Source organism: Pleurodeles waltl, chromosome 1_2 (assembly GCF_031143425.1).
Source record: "Pleurodeles waltl isolate 20211129_DDA chromosome 1_2, aPleWal1.hap1.20221129, whole genome shotgun sequence".
Lineage (NCBI taxonomy): Eukaryota > Metazoa > Chordata > Amphibia > Caudata > Salamandridae > Pleurodeles > Pleurodeles waltl.
In genome coordinates this window covers 330,954,100-330,976,286 of record NC_090437.1, presented here as the reverse complement: position 1 = coordinate 330,976,286, position 22,187 = coordinate 330,954,100, and the positions used below count along the sequence as shown (strand labels likewise).

The following is a 22,187-nucleotide window of genomic DNA, read 5'->3' as shown; positions in this document are numbered from 1 at the left end:
AAACAAGAATACTATGCGCCAGAAAAATATACAGGTAATACATACATATCTACACCTACTTCAGTATTTCTAACCGCATTATATCAATTGAAAGGCTCATTCGAAATTCTAAAGAGAAGAAATATTCTAAAATTGTTCAAAGCTATCATGGAGCTAACCATGATCACCAGTGAATCAATATTAAAAGTCTCTTTGTCCCTTCTGTTGATGATGATAACCTAGAAAGCACTAAATTGACTCTGGTATCTAAAGAACATGCAAACAAGTGACTCAGGAAAACAGCTGCAAACTGGGGCTATTGATAACCCAAAGAAATATCCAGTTTTACTACTAACAAATGAGAACAACAAATGAGAACAACGATATAGACTGGACTGCTAGCTAATTCATGCCCTGAAGCTCACGCATAGTCAAATGGACAGCTTCATCTATGGATTTCAGAATAGCAATGGATGCACCAGGACAGCTCAGCTGCGCATTTTTACCAGAAACAACTTGGAGAGAACAAGACTGATTCTGGCTGATTGGTGCACTACAACATACCAGCAAAACATTCTTTCCTAAGGTTCCCACTAATTCTTTTCTAACCTAGTGAAGAATCCACAAATCTCCGCAAGTGACAAAAGAGTATCTACTAACACAAAAATTAAACTATGCTTCTGTAATATAGACGATTAGGAGGCACTCAAGCAGCAAGAATTCCTTTCTAAATTTGATATTATCTTCCTCCAGGTGAGATAAGTTTACAAGAACATTAATATTGTCGGCTATGAAAGCTTCTCTGTTGCAGCTCAAAGGTCCTGGCTACAGCAGATAGCTGTGAAATTCAAATAATAAAGCTCACTCCTTAATGTCTTTTATACTCAACAATTAAGTAATCTCATATAAAAGAATTAGCTAACATAATAGACTCTGCAGCTCTTTGCTCAAGAAACTGGATTAATTGCGACAGGTGACTTCTATCTGAATATAATGGACTATCACACAACATCCAGCTGCCATGAAAAAGAGGAGAATTATTGGAATTTACCGGAACCCTAGACCTCCACCCAAACTGTTGATTCATGCAGTAGGGTGTGTTGGACCGTTCTTAAAGACTCATTGCTATGAGCCCTTAATTGCTGCTATCCAAACAATAACCCTGTTATGCCTACTAGAATAGGAACAACCTGAATGGCAGTTGTAGCCTACACATTTGTATCTATAGTGCTTGCGAACCATGTCACAGACTTTGAAATAATGCAACGGACGAAAAAGACCACTTTCCTAAAATTTGCACACTACGAATAAATGAATGTGCAACACCAACCTATGCAGAAGCTGGCCATCAGGACAATGTTACGTGTCACTCAGAAGGAAAGGAAATGCACTTTGTGCGGGCCTTAGGTCCCTCACCACAAGATTAAAAGGCCCTACCTTGTCGCCTATCCTTCAGGTGGCTCAGGCACAAGTTATGCCCACACTGGTGTTTGAGAGCGAGGCACTTAAGGTAGGGACAGCGAATTACTGGGAAAACGCTTCTTAAAATCTATAGAGTGATCTTTCAGCTCCCCTTGTTTGTGTCATCCTCCCAGATCAAACTCTAGTTTGGGATCATCAAGCAAGTTCTGGCGCGCATGGGGGCCTTCAGACTGCAATGTCACAAATTCAGGTCCACAAAAGAGGAATCATTGGCCCATTATACACGCATTGAATTGAACTCAAACAACGGCTCCCAAGCACATTCTTATTTCCTGCGGTCCTTGAGCTCATTGAACTTAAATGTCTGCTTGGGACCTACCGGTCACTTACCAAAGAATAGTAAAGCTAAGCGGCAAACGGCTTTATTTGCTTGTGGATAAGACCACTTTGGCGCGACGTAAACACGGTTGACTGACACTCCTAACTTATGAGCAGCTGAAACCTTAGAGCTATCTTGGCATTCTTTTTAAGGAACAAAAAAGTCTCAGCTATTTAAATACATGCTAGGATTAGTACCCATCACATGCTATCAGCCTGAAAAGACGAGCAGAACAAGAGAGCTGCTGGCTGTGACATTCTGGGCAGGAGGACATCCTCCATATATTGTACATACGTCCCGCCCTACTACAGGATCGGTGTCAGCTTATACGAAGAAGGTGGATCACCAGAGGAATAGGGTCCTGTAAGGAGGCTGTTCTGGACTGCTTTGCAGTGATTTGGGAAATGGGTAGAGGCCATGGCTCGTGACTTCCCATAATATGCCAGTCATATTGTTGCTGTTATAACTGGCGAACTAGCAACACTAGGTCTCCTTTAAAGCTTTGGGTTATACAGCTGTTATATATTTTTTTATCTTCTGGGAATAAATTTGAAATATATGGGAGTAGTATAGCAATGGTATTTAAAGCAGTTTTAACAACTTGCTATTTGTGTATTTATTTTGTAAGAAAATAGCATAAATTGTATCAAGGTGCATCGACGGGCATGGGGTGGTTATTGGATTCATTTTAAATATTGAATTGTGTATTGTAGTGCAATGATTCCACTAAATCACGCAATAAAGAATTGAACGTCACTCAAGTATTAAATGTTCATCATTTAGTCAAAGAAAACTGGATTCATGAATAATTGCCAAAGCCCTGAACCTATCACAGCAAATCCTCAAATATATTAAAGCCTGGGGTCTTACATCAAAACAGATGTTAAATTAAAAACCGATCAATTGAGACTGCCCCAGCAGCAGTGTAAAACAGTGGCATTCATCTACCCTTTAACAACAAAAAAAAAGAACTAACTAGAAACCTGAGAAAAGCAAGCAAAATCAAATGTCTTAATGAAGTGAACAATGCTATACTGATATGAAAACTATCAAAAAAAGCAATATGGAGTGCAAACAATGGAGAATAAAGCTAAAAAAATGTCGGGATGTGCGAAGGCCATGATATCCAGATCATCAAAATATCAGTCTGGGACATAGTTTGAGCTGCTGAAGTTCCCAATAGCAATAGACAAGTAATAATATTAATACACTAGTTACTGCACTACTATAGTAATACATTTGGTTACTATACACAGATACAACTTGCATTGTAACTGATACAACAGAACCAATCCATCTGCACTGTGCTATGTTACGGACAAATTAGGAACCATTGAGCAATTAGAACAGAAGGAAGTCATTATCATCATTAAGGCAAGTAGAAGTGATTGCACTCCGATCCCTAATGGTCTGCCTCCAGCGATTTTCAAGCACAACCTTACCAATAGGGCTGAGGCACTGAGGGAATTATTCAAGAATTGTTTCATGAAAGGTCTTCTAGCATCCTGTAAGGGCTCAATCTTGTATCTAATCCCAAAAGGATTAAATATGTAAACTACTAAAAAAAGATGGACACATGGGTGGAAAAGCAAAAAGCTACTCCTATGGTTTCAAACAGGGTTTTCATCAGGGAATTGTACAATAGATAATATTGTAAAATTATCAGCATTAATCCAACAAGCATCAGAGGGAAGAAAAACCTTTCTGCGTGTTTTATCGATTTTTCTCACAGCCTTTGATTCAGTCAGCAGAGCTCTACTATGACTAAAGCCCAAACAAATGTGTATTCCAAACCAACTATTAAGAGCCATACGATTGTTATACAAGGACAACTGGATCCAAATTAAACCAGAGGACAACACATCTACTTCTGGTAAGGTTTGCATAAACAAAGGTCTGAACCAAGATAAGTTGTTAAATGACTTCTCTGAGGATGTCATCCAGTGATTGAGACATTGTGCTGTAGACTTTGTCTCATATTTCAGTATTTTTTCAGTTTTGAAACATACATTCTTTTCTCATTCCAGCACCTCACTCTGAAGTAAGTTTTACCTTTGTTTTTTCCAGTGAATGTTTAGGGGTTTTTAATCAGAGTTTTTGCTTCTTTTTCACAGTGTTCTTGTATTTAAAACATTTCATGTTCAACCATGCCACTCACCTTTTAGAAGTCAGAAAATGATTCTTAAGTATAGTGTTAAAATTTGAAACTGCTTTCTTGTACTTTGTGTGCTGGAAACAGCTGCAAAAGTTTACAAATGGAAATATTGGTCCCTACATTTTTTACAGGTACGAAACGTATTGTGCACATATCTTTTAGTTCCACAAAAGCATGTTGTCTACAAGTGCCAATCCATAGGTCACACTCTGTAATCAACTCCGTATATTTTTTCAACACATGTTATTTTTAACTTTTGTTTAACCCTTTTTCTTTGAAGAAAAAAAAAACGATTTTTATTTGTTTTGTACATTTTTTATGGACATAAGCTGTAATATACATTTTCAAAGTTGTACTTTGTTAATATAACCCCTTTTTAATATCAAGTATTTTCATTAATTCTTGAGAGTTTTGTACAAATCTTTGAAATGTTGTTTTTGATGACTTCCCATCACTGAGGAGACAATTCTTGATTGTTTCTCCTGGAGACACACCTCCATCAATTTTTCTTCTTCTCAGTGAGTGCCATTTAACCATGTGTACATTTTTACAGCTAGGCATTAACTGTAGGTCTGGCGCCTGCCTAAAATTTCAATCGAGTATCATCTTGGAACAATGGAGGAAAAATCCTTCGGATTAAAAAAAAAAAATAACCTCATAAAACTGTACAACTTAATGTCAGCTGTATGATATGGGTACCATATTTCAGCACATGCAGGTCCTCATTTTCAGTAATCCTGTACTCAATTTCATTTCTACAGGGCGAAAGGGAATACATTCTAAAGAGATGTCGTTACTATTCTGAACAAGTACTAAAGAATAACAAGAAAAACTGTTTATGTAGCACTATCAAAAACATCTACAACGTTGCACTGGTTGTTACGCTTCTCTGGCTAAATAATGATATACATTCAATATATACTTTATCTCTGAAACTAGTGCTTTTGTTACAGAGGTAACATATATCATTTGTTAAGTTTCTTGGCAATCTGTCAGTGAATGTAAGAAAAGTGTTGTCACATTCAGTCCAGACTGTCCTGTTTTTCATGTAAACTGCATAATGTCCTGATGTTGTGGTCTGTCCTTTAAGAGAAATAATGTGAGAGATAGCTTTCATGCCATCTAGCCTACATCTTTGTTAGTATTAGGATGACACATTTTCTGTGTTGTTTTGTACACTTTTAAAAAAAAAGCTACAAGATGACACTAATTTGCAGTCTGGTGTAATTATAGGCACTTTGGATGAGTGTTATTACTGGAAGAATGGTGACAATTCAGACATTCATGCCCTATATTTACCATTGGCGTGTCCAGACTTAATTGTTAAAATTTGTAGATGGTGAAAGATTAAATAAAGGCAGTAGAAATTGTTCTTGGTTTACGGTTTGTATGGTGATGTTCCAATACAAGAAAGGTTGCAGTCCTTCTTTTGGTGGACATAAGTTGTAAGCTCTTGTATAAGGAAACGTTTGCTAGAGCTGGCCAACCACTGGGGATGAAAACTTGCATTCCCTTTGCCTGGACTGATGCTTCTCACATTGACTGCCACATATGTCACCCTGAATACTTCACCTGGAGAGCTGGCCTGTACGGTCTCACCACTTGTTGAAAGACAGGCACCAGTGTTCAACTGAATTACTGAAACAAAATTTCATAAATTGAATTTCCCTTCTCCAAAGTACACAATGGAAATTATTCTGGGGCACAGTGCCCATCCATTTCGCCACACCAATCCCTCCATTAGGTGATGCTAAGAGTCAAAATGCATTTTTAAAAGATGAAAAGGCAAACAGAAATATAAAGGAAATAATAATCAGAACAAATGCACATAACAATCAGGACTGACCGTACCCCTTGACTTTTTCGTTTAACCCTTGACATTCATGTTGGGGCCTTAATAAACTGTCTATGCTTACGCACAATAAAGACAGTTTATTGTATTCTGAATTGCTGAACTGGTATCTTTCTTTCTGCATCCAATGTCACATTATAATTTCATTACAAAGAAAAAATGTGCGCAACCTGATTTTAAATATTGATGTTTCACTCACCTTGATGATCCCTTACACTGGCAACGCTTTTCCCATCTTTCTCTCCTTTCAACATTTTTTGCATTGTTGACAATTTGTTTTAATAATTGTATTCATAGTTAACGTTAGTCTAACATATTTATCATTTTTCTAAATGTTAAAAACTTATGCAGTGTAAAAATACAACCTCGTGAAGCAAGTAACGAATGTCTGTAGTTTGTTCATTTAAAAAAATGAAAATGAATACATTGTTTTAACAGTTCTCTACATCTTAGCAGAGGAGATAAACTCATTGTTTATTTGATGCCTGATCACTAACAGAGACATGCAGGCTAACTAACTGTTGCTGTAATGTGTTTAAAAATATTAAGCGCTTTTTAATTAAGATGTGCTATAATACTATCTAAATCACTTGAATAATTTGTGACTTATTTCATAGTATTTTCCACTTTATTCATCATCATGGTTGCCTTATTTTCAACAATTGGTTGTCCCAGGAGCTCTCGACTACCTGTGCCTGACCTTTGACTTCCTTAAGAACTCTTTGATGGCAATTTCAGCTGCCACCTTAAGTTCCTCTTGTTGAATTTCATCATTCAATATTTTCATGTAAGTGGGAACGACTGGACACTAAATGCTGTCTTTTAGTGCATTAAACCATCTCGATAGGGCATACTGACCTAAAAAGTTCACTCTTATTACACCAAGATTGGAATAGATGCAAAAGAACCATGCACATCTTTTTTCTGGAGTCTGACGACTTAATTTATGATGGGTAATGAATCTTAGCTTGTTACAGCTCACTGAATTAGCATTGCAACTTGAAACTGCATAGCAACGTCCTTCCACATTTTCTTTGTTTGTGTATGAGTAGAACTGAACCCTTTTGTACAGACATGTGTTCCGTAAAGGTCTTTTTTGAGAATAAGTATACAACCTGTTGATTTTACCTTTGTCTGTACTTTGAGGTTCTGCATGAGCAAGATATTGTATACTAGTAAAAGACTTTCAGATTAATTTTCAAGTTGGTGCTGGACCTATACTCAAGCAAACTTACTGTCTAAACAAGAAGAACTAATGCAATCACATCTCATACAACACTTGTGCTGTCAGCTAACCATTTACTGCATGTTGTAGCAGCTAGTAGGCTTGCTCATAAACCCTGGCTAGTGTCTCATTTCAGGGCAAGTGGCACCTCCATGATGTCATACTCCTTCACCCCGAAGCATTAGAAATTTGCTCTTCCAAACTTCTGGTATTCGGATTATGGCAAGAAAGGTCATAATGCATACAGATGCCACCAGAATGAATGTCTTCCCCATAAACCCTCCTGTTCCTAAGTTTATTTCATGATGGTCTGAATGGCATGCCTTTATGATCAGGGGCCTTAAAGTGAACATCTTCATTGTGCAGTCCCGGAAATGTATGTGCACCAATTTTGCTGAAATCGTGATGCTTTTAGTACATGCATTAACTGGTAAACCTCTGATTTAGTGTATGAACAGTAGACACTACCACTTAAACACAAGAATAGGTGAACATTACTCTTTGTTTCATGGTATTTGCTGCAGATAGGGCAATTTCATGGAACCCATGTGCATAGATATTCTGAGCCTGCACAGTGACGCAGGATGCGTTCGTAATATAGCCGCAGAATCACCAAGTTCAACTTTCAGTCCGATGTCCTCCATGTCAAAATGAAACTTTGAACTTATGGTGCTGAAATTGAATGCATCTGATGGAAGCATATTGAGCTGTGCTTATTGTTTCCCCCGTGAAGGAAGACGTGTTAAAACTGTGCACTTTGTGCAGAGCATGAAGGTAAAGTGGGACTGACTCTCTAACAAGATGGATTTGAGAAATCAGACAGGCAGGAAGTAAAAATAATGAAAAGTTACTTGAAAGGTAAAATGCAAGGAAAGAGTTCAAAGAAGGGATTTAGGAGAAGGAAAGAAGGGGGGATAATTGCTGCTCAATTCTGTAGTATATTTGAGGGTACCCCCCTAAGAAATATGCGGGAGAATGTGTATGATGGGGCTCCTAACCTAGCAATCAGATTCTCACTACAGGAGGTTTTTGATGCAATACAGAGTTGTGCGCATAATAAAGCACCGGACTCGGACTCAATCCCGATGGACCTGTATAAAGCTAACCCTCAGTTATGGGCACCCATTCTCCTAAGTGTTCTCAATGCAGCCGTTACTGTGGGCATTCCTGCCTCTTGGAGATTGGCATGCATAGTCCCAGTGTTTAAAAAGGGTGATCGAAATGATCCTAAGTCTTATCGCCCTATTTCACTGCTGGATTCCTCTGTGAAGATTCTGGGACGGATTATCTTAGGCCGTCTGGAGGCCTGGATGACAGGAAATGATATTTTAAGTCGGGAACAGTATGGCTTCAGGGAAGGCCTTGGCACGCAAGAACAGTGTCTTAATTTACTGATGATAATCAACAAATACACGCAGGCCAGGAAAGGTACCCTTTATCTTGCTTTTATGGATCTTAGCTGTGCTTTTGATCAAGTGAACCGGTCTTTATTATGGGAGAGGCTAATTCAGTCAGGGTTGGACCCTGATATTGTAGAGCTTCTCCGATATCTCCATTCAGGGACAGTTGCAAACGTGAGGGTGGGCCCAAATGGGGAATGCTCAGAGGCTTTCAAGCTTTCAAGGGGTGTGCGCCAGGGGTGTGTCTTGGCCCCTATCTTGTTCCTTCTATACACAAATGGACTGTCAGATTTTCTGATTGAACACTGCAGGGATGTCCCGAAGGTGAAGGGTATTGACATCCCTGTGCTGACGTATGCGGATGACGCGGTCCTTATGGCTCGCACGATGAATGGTCTCCGTGAATTAGTTAGAGCTTATGTCGTCTTTATGTCAGCTTTGGGACTGGAGGTCAATTTTAAGAAGTTGCACTTTATGGTTTGTGGTAAACCTATGAGTAGGGTGGGGGAGCTAAGGGTGGAGGATCAAATTATTAGCAGAGTCCATGAGTTCCCATACTTAGGGGTCATTTTTGATGAGAAAGGATCTTGGAAACCCTGTATTGCTAGAAGGATTGTGCTTTTTCATGCAACAGTTGGCGCAACCTTTGACTTTGCGGCTAGGGTAGGTAGTAAACCTATCAAACCCCTGCTTGAAATTTATATGCGGAAATGCCTACCTGTCCTTCTGTATGGGTCAGCACTTTGGGGGTTTAGGGATACCCGAGCCCTTATGGTGGAAGAAAATCGTTTCTGTAGAAGACTTCTGGGTGTTGGACAAAATATTCCTGGATTTTGCCTTCACCTGGAACTGGACCTTGAGTATGTACAGGACACTACCCAGCTGGGTCTGCTTTTGTTATGGATTTCAGTTTGGAGTAACGAACATGCCTCTCTTAATAGGGATATCCTAAGGGATTGTTTGGCCTGCGACAATGTAAAGCATATTCCCTGGCTGTCGCACATAAGGAAGATGGCACATGACCTGGGGCGGCCTGAATTGTTTGATTATCCCGAGGACCTTACTAGCTATGATAAGAAATGGGTCAAGGATAACTTTCAGAGAATCCAGGAGACCAAGAGGGAGGGGGAGGCTCTAAGGAAAAAATCGATCAGGGAATTTACTATGCTAAAGATGTGGGTGGGTCCTGAGCGATATCTCTCAGAAATCAAGGATGTGAGGGAAAGGTCTCTCATAACTCGATTCCGCTTGGGGATCATTAGAAGTAATTTGTGCTTCCCCCTAGGTCAATATGGGGAGAAATGTATTAGACCCTGCCCCTGTGATGGGGTGTCCCATCAGACCTTGATCCATTTTACACTGTTCTGTGTCTTTTATGCACCATTTAGAACCCGATTTCTACTACCACTCCTTAGGCCCAAGGGTTTTGTGCAATACCGTCCTGCTTTCATGTGGCTGCAAATGGCCTCAGATGTACTGGTATGGAAGGGCTTGGGATCATTCCTGAAGGGAGCTACTACTTGGCGCAAAAATTTTGAATTTTTAGAATGATTTTACTTATTTTTTTCCAGTTTTTATGAATGAGGTTTTTATCTTCTTCTGTTTTTTATTCTTATACATATATATATATATATACATATATATATATATATGTTCGATGGCATGTGTAGCTGCAGATACACATGCAGTGCACATCCCGCCATCTGGTGTTGGGCTCGGAGTGTTACAAGTTGTTTTTCTTCGAAGAAGTCTTTTCGAGTCACGAGACCGAGGGACTCCTCCCATTTCGACTCCATTGCGCATGGTTAGAATCTCGGAAAAAACGTCGGTATTGTTTGCGTTCGGTATCGGGTTAGTTACAACAGATCGACACCGAATTTTGAAGAGCTCCGGTGGCCCTTCGGGGTTTTTTCGATCCCCCGTCGGGGCCTGGTCGGCCCGGCCACGTGTGACTTCAAGGCTGATGGAACGGACCCCATTCCGCTTCTGTCCAAAATGCCATAACAAGTATCCGTATACGGATCAGCATCTGGTCTGTAACTTGTGCTTGTCCCCAGAGCACAAGGAAGATGCTTGTGAGGCCTGTCGAGCGTTTCGGTCCAGAAAGACGTTAAGAGACCGAAGAGCCAGAAGACTGCAGATGGCGTCGACGCCGACAGGACAAGAGCGTTTCGAGGAGGAAGAGGAAGCTTTCTCTATCCACGAGTCGGACTCGGAAGAGCTCGAGGCCGAAGAAATGCCGAAAACCGTGAGTAAGACGTCGAAACATAAGGCTCACGAGAAGACAACAAAAGCCCAGGGGATGCCACTGCCAACAGGCCATGGCTTAACCCAAAAAATAGGTGACCGAGCCAAGGCACCGAAAAAGGGCACGCTGGTGTCGAAGTCATCCGACTCCGGTCGAGATACCGCCACACAGCAATCTCGGACCCGAGACATCGGGTCAGAGAACTTTCGGCACCGTGACAGCGGCACCGAACAAATTCGGCACCAAGAGACCACCACGCCGAAAATTACAAAGGTTTCTTTGGAGACTAAAAAGACGTCCGAAAAAGTTTCGGTTCCGAAACATCCAGCCTCGGAGCCGAAAACAGGTTCCTATACAGAGGAACAAGGATTGTCCTCCCAAATGCAAAAACATAGATTCGGAGAGGAACTTCAAGCAGTAGAGCCAGACTATACTCAAAGGAGGCTCCACATTCATCAAGATACAGGGAAGATAACCACTCTTCCCCCAATTAAAATAAAAAGAAAACTTGCCTTTCAAGAAAAGGACAAGGAGCCACAGGCAAAGGTGGCAAAGAAAACAACTCCACCACCGTCTCCACCACCATCAGTGCACACATCACCAGTAGCAACTCCTCCACTGATGCACTCCCCGACTCATACTGCCATGAGTCAAGATGATCCCGATGCATGGGACCTTTACGATGCTCCAGTATCGGACAACAGCCCAGACTCGTACCCTGCCAGGCCGTCCCCTCCTGAGGACAGTACATCTTACACACAGGTGATCGCAAGGGCAGCTGCTTTCCAGAACGTCACCTTGCATTCCGAACCAATTGAGGATGACTTTTTGTTTAACACGCTATCCTCCACTCATAGCCAATACCAAAGACTACCTATGCTCCCAGGAATGCTAAAACATTCAAAACAAATCTTTCAGATCCTGTTAAAGGCCGAGCCTTAACTCCAAGGGTGGAGAAAAAGTACAAGCCACCGCCAACAGATCCTGTTTATATTACAACGCAGTTAACACCAGACTCAGTAGTGGTCGGGGCAGCTCGTAAGAGAGCAAACTCTCATACCTTGGGTGACGCACCACCTCCAGACAAAGAGAGTCGCAAATTTGATGCTGCGGGCAAAAGGGTTGCAGCACAAGCAGCAAACCAATGGCGCATTGCCAATTCACAAGCACTTTTGGCAAGATATGATAGAGCTCACTGGGATGAGATGCAACATTTGATAGAACACTTACCCAAAGAGTTCCAAAAAAGAGCACAACAAGTGGTGGAAGAAGGACAAAGTATCTCTAATAATCAGATACAGTCTTCAATGGATGCAGCAGATACGGCTGCAAGGACAGTAAATACTGCAATAAGAATAAGAAGGCATGCATGGCTGCGCACGTCAGGTTTCAAGCCGTGCTAAATATGCCATTTAATGAACAGCAGTTGTTTGGGCCGGAAGTCGACACTGCTTTTGATAAACTCAAGAAAGACACTGATACAGCAAAAGCCATGGGCGCACTCTACTCCCCGCAGAGCAGAGGCACATTTCGCAAAACACCTTTTAGGGGAGGGTTTTGAGGACAACCTACAGAAACCACAACATCACAAACAAGGCCCACTTACCAAAGCCAATATCAGCGGGGAAGTTTTCGTGGGCAATATAGAGGGGGACAATTCCAAAAAAATAGAGGAAAATTCCAAAGCCCCAAAAGTCCTCAAAATAAGCAGTGACTTACAAGTCACACATCCCCATTACATAACACCTGTGGGGGGAAGACTAAGCCAATTCTACAAACATTGGGAGGAGATAACAACAGATACTTGGGTACTAGAAATTATCCAGCATGGTTACTGCATAGAATTTCTCAAATTCCCTCCAACAGTCCCACCGAAAACACACAGTATGTCAAAACAACATATAAATCTTCTAGGATTAGAAGTTCAAGCATTGCTCCAAAAAGAGGCAATAGAATTAGTACCAAAACAAGAACTAAACACAGGAGTTTACTCACTGTACTTTCTGATACCCAAAAAAGACAAAACTCTAAGACCTATACTAGATCTCAGAATATTAAATACATACATCAAATCAGACCACTTTCACATGGTTACATTACAAGAAGTAATCCCACTGCTCAAACAACAAGACTACATGACAACACTGGATCTAAAGGATGCATATTTCCATATACCAATACATCCTTCACACAGAAAGTACCTAAGGTTTGTATTCCAAGGGATACATTACCAATTCAAAGTGTTCCCATTCGGAATAACGACTGTGCCAAGAGTTTTTACAAAATGTCTAGCAGTAGTAGCTGCACATATCAGAAGGCAGCAAATACATGTGTTCCCGTACCTAGACGATTGGTTAATCAAAACCAACACGCAAATACAGTGTTCACAACACACAAATTATGTCATAGAAACCCTACACAAACTAGGTTTCTCAATCAATTACTCAAAGTCACACCTTCTGCCGTGTCAAACACAGCAATACCTAGGAGCAACAATCAACACAGTAAAAGGAATTGCCACTCCAAGTCCACAAAGAGTCCAAACATTCCACAATGTAATACAAGCCATGTATCCAAACCAAAAGATACAGGTCAAATTAGTAATGAAACTCCTAGGCATGATGTCCTCATGCATAGCCATTGTCCCAAACGCAAGGTTGCACATGCGGCCCTTACAACAGTTCCTAGCATCACAGTGGTCACAGGCACAGGGTCAACTTCTAGATCTGGTGTTGATAGACCGCCAAACATACATCTCGCTTTAATGGTGGAACAGTATAAATTTAAACCAAGGGCGGCCTTTTCAAGACCCAGTGCCACAATACGTAATAACGACAGATGCATCCATGACAGGGTGGGGAGCACACCTCAATCAGCACAGCATCCAAGGACAATGGGACATTCAGCAAAGACAGTTTCATATAAACCACTTAGAACTGTTAGCGGTGTTTCTAGCGCTGAAAGCATTTCAACCCATAATAACCCACAAATACACTCTTGTCAAAACAGACAACATGACAACAATGTATTACCTAAACAAACAGGGAGGAACACACTCGACACAGTTGTGTCTCCTAACACAAAAAATATCGCATTGGGCGATTCACAACCACATTCGCCTAATAGCACAATTTATTCCAGGGATTCAGAATCAGTTAGCAGACAATCTCTCTCGGGATCACCAACAGATCCACGAATGGGAAATTCACCCCCAAATACTGAACACTTACTTCAGAATGTGGGGAACGCCACAAATAGATCTATTTGCAACAAAAGAAAACTCAAAATGCCAAAACTTCGCATCCAGGTACCCACAACATCAGTCTCAGGGCAATGCACTATGGATGAACTGGTCAGGGATATTTGCGTACACTTTTCCCCCTCTCCCACTTCTTCCATATCTAGTAAACAAGTTGAGTCAAAACAAACTCAAACTCATACTGATAGCACCAACATGGGCAAGGCAACCTTGGTACACAACACTACTAGACCTTTCAGTAGTACCTCATGTCAAACTACCAAACAGACCAGATCTGTTAACACAACACAAACAACAGATCAGACATCCAAATCCAGCATCGCTGAATCTAGCAATTTGGCTCCTGAAATCCTAGAATTCGGGCACTTAGACCTCACACAGGAATGTATGGAGGTCATAAAACAAGCTAGAAAACCTACCACTAGACACTGCTATGCAAATAAATGGAAAAGATTTGTTTATTACAGCCATAATAATCAAATTCAACCTTTACACGCATCTGCAAAAGAGATAGTAGGATACTTACTACATTTGCAAAAATCTAAACTAGCTTTCTCTTCCATTAAAATACATCTTACGGCAATTTCAGCTTACCTGCAAATTACGCACTCAACTTCATTATTTAAGATACCAGTCATAAAAGCGTTTATGGAAGGCCTACAGAGAATTATACCACCAAGAACACCACCAGTTCCTTCATGGAACCTCAACATTGTCTTAACACGACTCATGGGTCCACCTTTTGAGCCCATGCACTCTTGTGAAATGCAATACTTAACGTGGAAAGTTGCATTTTTTATTGCCATCACATCTCTAAGAAGAGTGAGTGAAATTCAAGCATTTACCATTCAAGAACCATTTATTCAAATACACAAAAATAAAGTTGTTCTACGGACCAATCCTAAATTTTTACCAAAAGTAATCTCACCGTTCCACTTGAATCAAACGGTAGAATTACCAGTGTTCTTCCCACAGCCAGATTCTGTAGCTGAAAGAGCACTACATACATTAGACATCAAAAGAGCACTAATGTACTACATTGACAGAACAAAACTAATTCGAAAGACAAAACAACTATTTATCGCCTTTCAAAAACCTCATACAGGAAATCCAATTTCAAAACAAGGCATTGCTAGATGGATAGTTAAGTGCATTCAAACCTGCTATCTTAAAGCTAAAAGAGAACTACCTATTACACCAAAGGCCCACTCAACCAGAAAGAAAGGTGCTACCATGGCCTTTCTAGGAAATATTCCAATGAACAAAATATGTAAGGCAGCAACATGGTCTACGCCTCATACATTTACCAAGCACTACTGTGTAGATGTGTTAACTGCACAACAAGCAACAGTAGGTCAAGCTGTACTAAGAACATTATTTCAAACTACTTCAACTCCTACAGGCTGAACCACCGCTTTTGGGGAGATAACTGCTTACTAGTCTATGCACAGCATGTGTATCTGCAGCTACACATGCCATCGAACGGAAAATGTCACTTACCCAGTGTACATCTGTTCGTGGCATTAGTCGCTGCAGATTCACATGCGCCCACCCGCCTCCCCGGGAGCTTGTAGCCGTTTAGAAGTAGATCTTAAACATTTGTACATTTGTAAATATATTACTTTAAACTTCATTATGTACATACGCATTCACTCCATTGCATGGGCACTATTAGTAGCATACACAACTCCTACCTCACCCTCTGCGGGGAAAACAATCTAAGATGGAGTCGACGCCCATGCGCAATGGAATCGAAATGGGAGGAGTCCCTCGGTCTCGTGACTCAAAAAGACTTCTTCGAAGAAAAACAACTTGTAACACTCCGAGCCCAACACCAGATGGCGGGATGTGCACAGCATGTGAATCTGCAGCGACTAATGACACGAACAGATGTACACTGGGTAAGTGACATTTTCCATATATATATAATTATATGTACTTGTTTATATGTTGGGTGCTTTTATTATACATGGTTTTTATTGGTATTTTTACAATGTTTTGGTGATTATGTATTGTAATGGATTAATTTTTTCATACCGAATAAAACTTCTTCTTCTTCTTCTGCTGCTCAATGCAAATAAATCTTCTTTAGATAAATTTGCAGTCAATTCAGAATGCGGCAGCACGTTTAACCTTGAATTTCCCTCAGTCTATATCTGCCAATAGATGTGTATCATCTTTACACTGGCTTCCAATTAAGAAGAGAATTATTTTTAAAACACTGACTCACGCACAAAGCACTACAGTCGGAGGGATGTGATTATTTGAAATCTACTTTGTCTTTTTATCAACCATCGAGACACCTGAGATCCTCTTCCAAATTTGTGCTCAAGGTGCCTCGTTGTAATAAGGCCAGATAGGGAGACCGGGCTTTTACGGTGGAAGTGGCTAGGCTTTGGAATAGCCTGCCCCTTTCACTTCGTCAAATAACTACTCATTTCTCTTTTAGGAAAAGCCTTAAAACCTGGCTTTTCGCGAATTAGATTTTTGGGGTAGTCTGTGTTCTTTTTTTTCCTGTATCTCTGGTTAGACTAGCGCTTCGAAGCTTTTGCCGGAATGCGCTCTACAAATAACTCAATACAATACAATACAATAACTGGCAATATGAATGAATAAGGAAGGAAGGAAATAAAAGCAATTTACTTAATATGCATTTGAAGAACACCATGGTTGTAATTTTGTACATAGGAAAAACAGGTAAACACTGCTAACCACTGACTTGTACTCTTTTTCATAACATTTAAAAGCATTGAAAAAAACAGCAGAATTTGCAACAAATGGAAACTGAAAACAAGAAAGACTATTCATTATTAAAGTAGTTGCATAAAATACATACATTATTTTACAGGCATGCAATTCTTTTTTTAATGTCACCCATTTTTATTAAACATACTTTCGTTCATAAATTGGTTCAGTGGCATTCGGAATAATGAAAGGCAGACTCTAAACATACACTTACATTTATAATGCACTTCGAAATAATAGTGTTATTTGTCTACTCACAGCGCACATATAATCGTCACTATTATTACAGGTTTGTGTACCTTTAGTTGAAGCTGTAGGTTAAAAATAATGTTAATAAAGACTTAAATCAGATACCGAAATGTAATTACAGCTCAGTGCACCACAACCAGCAAAAGAGATCCTCACCCACTTTTTCTGAGAGTTCAGCTCTGCTTGCACGGGTTAGGTAGGGTTCATCAATCTTGAAGCTTAGGCTTCAGCACACATTGACAGTGAAGCTAATGTATTAGGAATGACAATGTTTGGTTGAAACTACTCTGACCTTTGTTTACTGTTCCAATAATACCAAAGCCCTCTCTAATGTACAAGTGTTGCCATTGATACCATTGCAAATCCTATTCCCTGTACGCTGTAACTGCACATGCATACCATGTTTAAAGTATTGTACATGAGATTCTAACTTTACATTACATTAAATCCCTGTGTAATTAAGTGTTTTACTTGTGCATTTAAAAATGTAAATAGTTTTCTTTCTTTACATCATATGGTTAAACAGTCCATTTTGATACTACATTTCACTTTTCTGGACACTCAACAGTTATATTAGTCTCCTCCTGTATGTTTTTGGAAAAATTAAGAAAAAGAGTTGTTTTAAAAAATATATATATATTTGACATTTGGAAAGGTAATTTGTCCTACAGGTCATGTCCTAATTTGGAAAGGCAGTGGATTGACAGGAGCCAGTACACTTGATGGAAAAGGCAGAATTCCACAGATTGATTTCTGACCTGCTTGTAAAACTAGGAGTGTGACAAGTAATCTTACAGAAGCTTTGCTTATTAGGTATATAAACACACTGTGCTCCTCTAAGACAATTTTAATTATGGAGACTATCTGATCAGTGACAAAAACCTTGCTCTCTGAGACTTTATCAACTTGAAACGAAATGGCTGCCTTCATTAAGGCAGGTCTCAACTTCTCAAGCCCTTTCACGGATGGCCTGCTGGTGGGTCATTTGAAATTACTGAGCCAGATTATGCTGCCCCATCAGAAGCTAAGCAGTCTTCTACCACTAAATTGGATGTTGGAACCAGGAGTGTGGTCAAGTGAGACGTTGATTATTTACAGAAGATATTTCACATCTACCTCATTATATGACTCCCTTAGACCGTATTTCATGTGCACTAACAAATAGCCTTAGAAAACGGGAAAAACTGCTCCATCTTACAGTTGATTAAAAGTTTTTGATAAAAAATGACGAGAAGTTAGACTCACCAGGGAGATTACACTTATTTAAGAAAGCTGAAAATCATTTTACTACCTTCACTGGGTGTACACTATCCAATGCATTCCATTTTTTTCTGAGTTTTGGGGTATATTACTCTAGGTTTGTAATCTACTGCAGAGCTCTTCTTTACGGCAAAAGAAATTCTCAGGTTTTCCAGACAATATGTTTCCAAATTGACATTCCGTTTCTAAATCTGTTGTAATATAAGAATACCATTTTGCTGGAAAGGGGATCATAATGTCTGAAATCATGGCAGTTTTCCTCTTGAACAGTGTCGGGCTAGGCTATTAGCATCATCACTGTCGCCACTATTTCCACCCTAATTGTATGATCTATGAAGAATCTATCATCTATGGCAATGGTTCTTAAACTTTTGACTTGTGTGGATCCACACTGAATCATTACTGGAAACCAGGGAATGTGGCTTAGGAAATTTCTAAAATGTGAACATCAAAACAGTACACAAGACCAGGGACAAAGTGTACCCGAAAGAAATACATACGTTATGGAATATTTTATTAACAAAAATATGTGAAAATCGACATTTAAATTTTACTGGGAATGTTTGAGTTTTTCAAACTTTAATTTTATTTCTAAAAGATGAAGCAATATGCTAGATTCTAGGATTCCTAATGCATTCGTTTTTTGTCGGTACATAACAGTGGTGCTTCAATTAAACCACCAAACGTCCATACTAGATCCCATTTGCTATACTTGCGCTGCTCCCACAAATCCAGATAAGAATGCCAATATAATTTTAAGCTTCACATTTCAAATTCCTTCGTATTTGTAGAGCAATTTAAAACGTTTATTTTTTATGGACTTTATTAATTTATTTATTGGTTTTACAAACAGTCACTGACTCCCCAGAAGTGGGTGCCTCAAACTCCTGGGGTTCCACAAACAACAGGTTAAAAACCACTGATCTATAAAGTAAGATCAGGAGAGAAACTGCTTTCTGCTTGATCTGATTGTATTAAAGTTTATATGCCTTGGCATTGTTAAGCCTTAAATTCCTCAACAACATGCTATTTGTTTTCAGACATTGCATCTCAGGTTCTGAGTGACACCAAAACATAACTATGCTTCAGTGGCATACGAGTGAGGCAAATAGTGTGATTTGATCATGTCTAATGTAGGAAAAATGTAAATGCTGAAGAGAAGAGAAAACATTATGCATAGTTGTGCACACTGTAGGGATGGGAATATCCTCATTAAATGAAGGGTATCCCGGTCTTACTGTGAACATACTACAAATAGAAGCAGATCTGAGGTGGTCGGAAGAAAAAATGAGCTTAGGAGATACACTAGTAGAGTGTGGACTGCTGGTCTATTTGTTGACTTCAAAATTATTATTATGATCTTGGTAACCATGTGCTAACTGTTTTTCTTTTGCCGTGATTATGTTTGAAGCTGTGGGATAAGTTACTTTGTGTTTTATTTTGTTGTAATTCCAGGTACCAAACCTAGTTCCAGTTTTGATGTTCAAATTAGGAAGACCCTTGCAACCTGTACTGTACCATGAAATTCTCTACACTTTGCCGACTCTGGGCACCCATAAGGTCAGTGCAAGTTCTTGCTCTCTTTCCAGACTAGCACCAAATTCAATATGATTTTAGTTTATGGACGTTGTGCATAGGCTGCAGGGCTCACACAAATGCAGGTGGGCAAAACTTTCATTGTACACCTCGTAATCCATAATGTATTCTGTTTTACTGTGTTTAATGGTCTGCTACCAAAAGTTATACAGGGCCCAAGGAGCACAACCTTAAAATGTACTGCACTTTTTTACCCTATTGCAATGTTATCACGATTAAGATGAAGCTATGTGAAATCACAGTCATCTTTGGTCATGCCTTGTAGCTGTACCTGGGTTACTAAAAATAACTAAATGCCACACATAAAGGAGGGTCTATTTTATATTCACACCAGGCTAGTTTTCTATGAATTTCTGTTGCATAGCACCTGCATATTCAATCAGTGCTACAAGCAGGCACTTTTGGTGGGTGAGAAAATGGAGCTTCAGTTCAGAAAATGTGCTTTGTTCCTGGTTGGTTTAGGGTGCTATGGAAATAGTCCGTTCTGCCCAGGCAATTAAGTTTGAAGCAGTTGCAGTGATGGTGGCAACACCATAGATGAAGATCTGCCTCTTGCCTAGAGCTGCGTTAGGGCCCTACTGTCTACACAACTAGCAGGCAGTTTCTTTGCTGCACATACTGAAAAAACAATAGCAGGATTATGGCAAGCACCGGGACCAACGTCTGGCCATCCCAGTAACACCTAGTTCATCGCACTAAAGTGTACAAAAACTGATGGTTGAATGCTTGAATTAATCTCAGCCACTGGAAATTACTACATTGTACTGACAAGCCACATGTAGGGCAAATACAGTCTGGAGTTACTTGTGGTCCTTTCAGGGAGGGCCATTGCCTGGCAGTTTGGGAGGGATTGTTCCCATGAGGTGCAGAATCGTTAATGATTTGCATAAGGTGGGTCTTTGTCTAAAGTGGACTGGCAGGTGAAAAACAATGGATTGGAATGCGGCCAAGAGATTGCCAGTGGCTGAGCTGAATTCAGTCATTCTAGCCATCACCTTTCACCTTGTTGTTGCAGTTTACACCCTAAGTGTGGTGGGTGTGCCCAGATGTGCGTCCCGTGCTTAATGTGCCGTCGGACTCAAGCTGCATTCTGCTGACGAACCCCAAGTAAGGTTATAGCAATGGAAGGTGGCCCCAGTGATTGCCAGTGACTGAGGTGAAATCAAGCATTCCACTCATCACCCTGTTGTTGCTAAGTGCAAAACTGGCGGCTAGAGATATTGCTACACTCAGTCAGACACCAGTGCTGGTGCGGTACCTACTGACCATTTGCAGTTCTTAGAAACCTTGGTACTGCCCCAAAACTCTTTATAGCTCTGTGAACCTGAAGACCAGCCATAGGCTCCAATACTCCTCTCTCTACTGACATTGCTGTTCTAGTGAAACTACTGGCCCTGGATCCTCTCCAGCTCAGGTTGTTCGGACTGGGCAGTAATTCACATGAATCTATTCTCCACTGCCCCTACACACAAGGGGGCAGCTGTAGGTGATCAAATTACTGAACCAGAAATGGGTGTGAAAGTTCATGGAAAGTCTGCCTTTCCAGGTGCTACCATGCTTTTTTGGCACAGGATTTCAACACAATGGCGATGGAGGGCATTTATGCTTTGATGCCGGTAACAGCATCTCTACTGATGCCTGTTGTAGTGTTTGAGCCACAAGTCTTCAAGAAGGCTCAATGTATCTGAAAAAGTGTGTTTCCCCAACACAGCAGTCTCAATATCTCCTGCGTTTAGGTATTTTGCTCTGAAAGACAGCCCAGTCTTGGTCTTTGAGAACCACCAAGCGCAGTTTGGAGTTGTTGTATTCCACACAAGGGCAAGGAGGTCAAATGTCTTTAGATATAAAGGAAGAAAACATATCAAATGGTTGGGTATGGGTCTCTCCCTCACACAATCCATTGCTAATATGGCCAGCTACAAAGCATCAGAGACATAAGTTTGATCAATACTCTACCTTGCTTCCAAATTATATCCTGCAGTAGCATAATGTATTGAACTTGGTGGTTGAACAAAAACCTTTGGGTCAGAAAAGTCCTCCACATGGTAATGCAAGTGCATCCCTGCCATGAGTGCCCAACTGTACTGATGTCTGGATCACTAATGCTTTCATTTGTCATAGGCAAATGTGGATCATGCTTGTGCACCATTATGTTGGACTGTCTCATGGACTGCTGTTTTGTTGGATAGGGAGGGATAGCCATAGTTCTACCCTCATAGTAGTGGAAGGCTACTGCTTTCACAAGCAGTTAAGCAGCACAGGTGTGGTGGTGATAGCATGCCATGTAGTGATCATTAGGAGTGAACACAGGTCCTTTTTAATCTGCTACTGGATTGAGGCGTACAGGCTCATTCATTTTTAAAGTTCTGCTGCTGAGTACTTAACTCACATAAGTTTAGTGTAGAGTGCTGCACAGTG

General features: G+C 40.3%; 1 protein-coding gene across 1 annotated transcript in view; it reads left to right on the top strand.

The window, feature by feature from the left end:
- Positions 1-22,187, top strand: part of FOCAD (focadhesin) — a 1,081,710-nt gene that overhangs the window by 294,198 nt on the left and 765,325 nt on the right. The window contains exon 12 of the mRNA XM_069239095.1: positions 19,629-19,733. Within this exon, the coding sequence (XP_069095196.1) occupies positions 19,629-19,733 (105 nt within the window). The remainder of the gene's footprint in view (positions 1-19,628; positions 19,734-22,187) is intronic.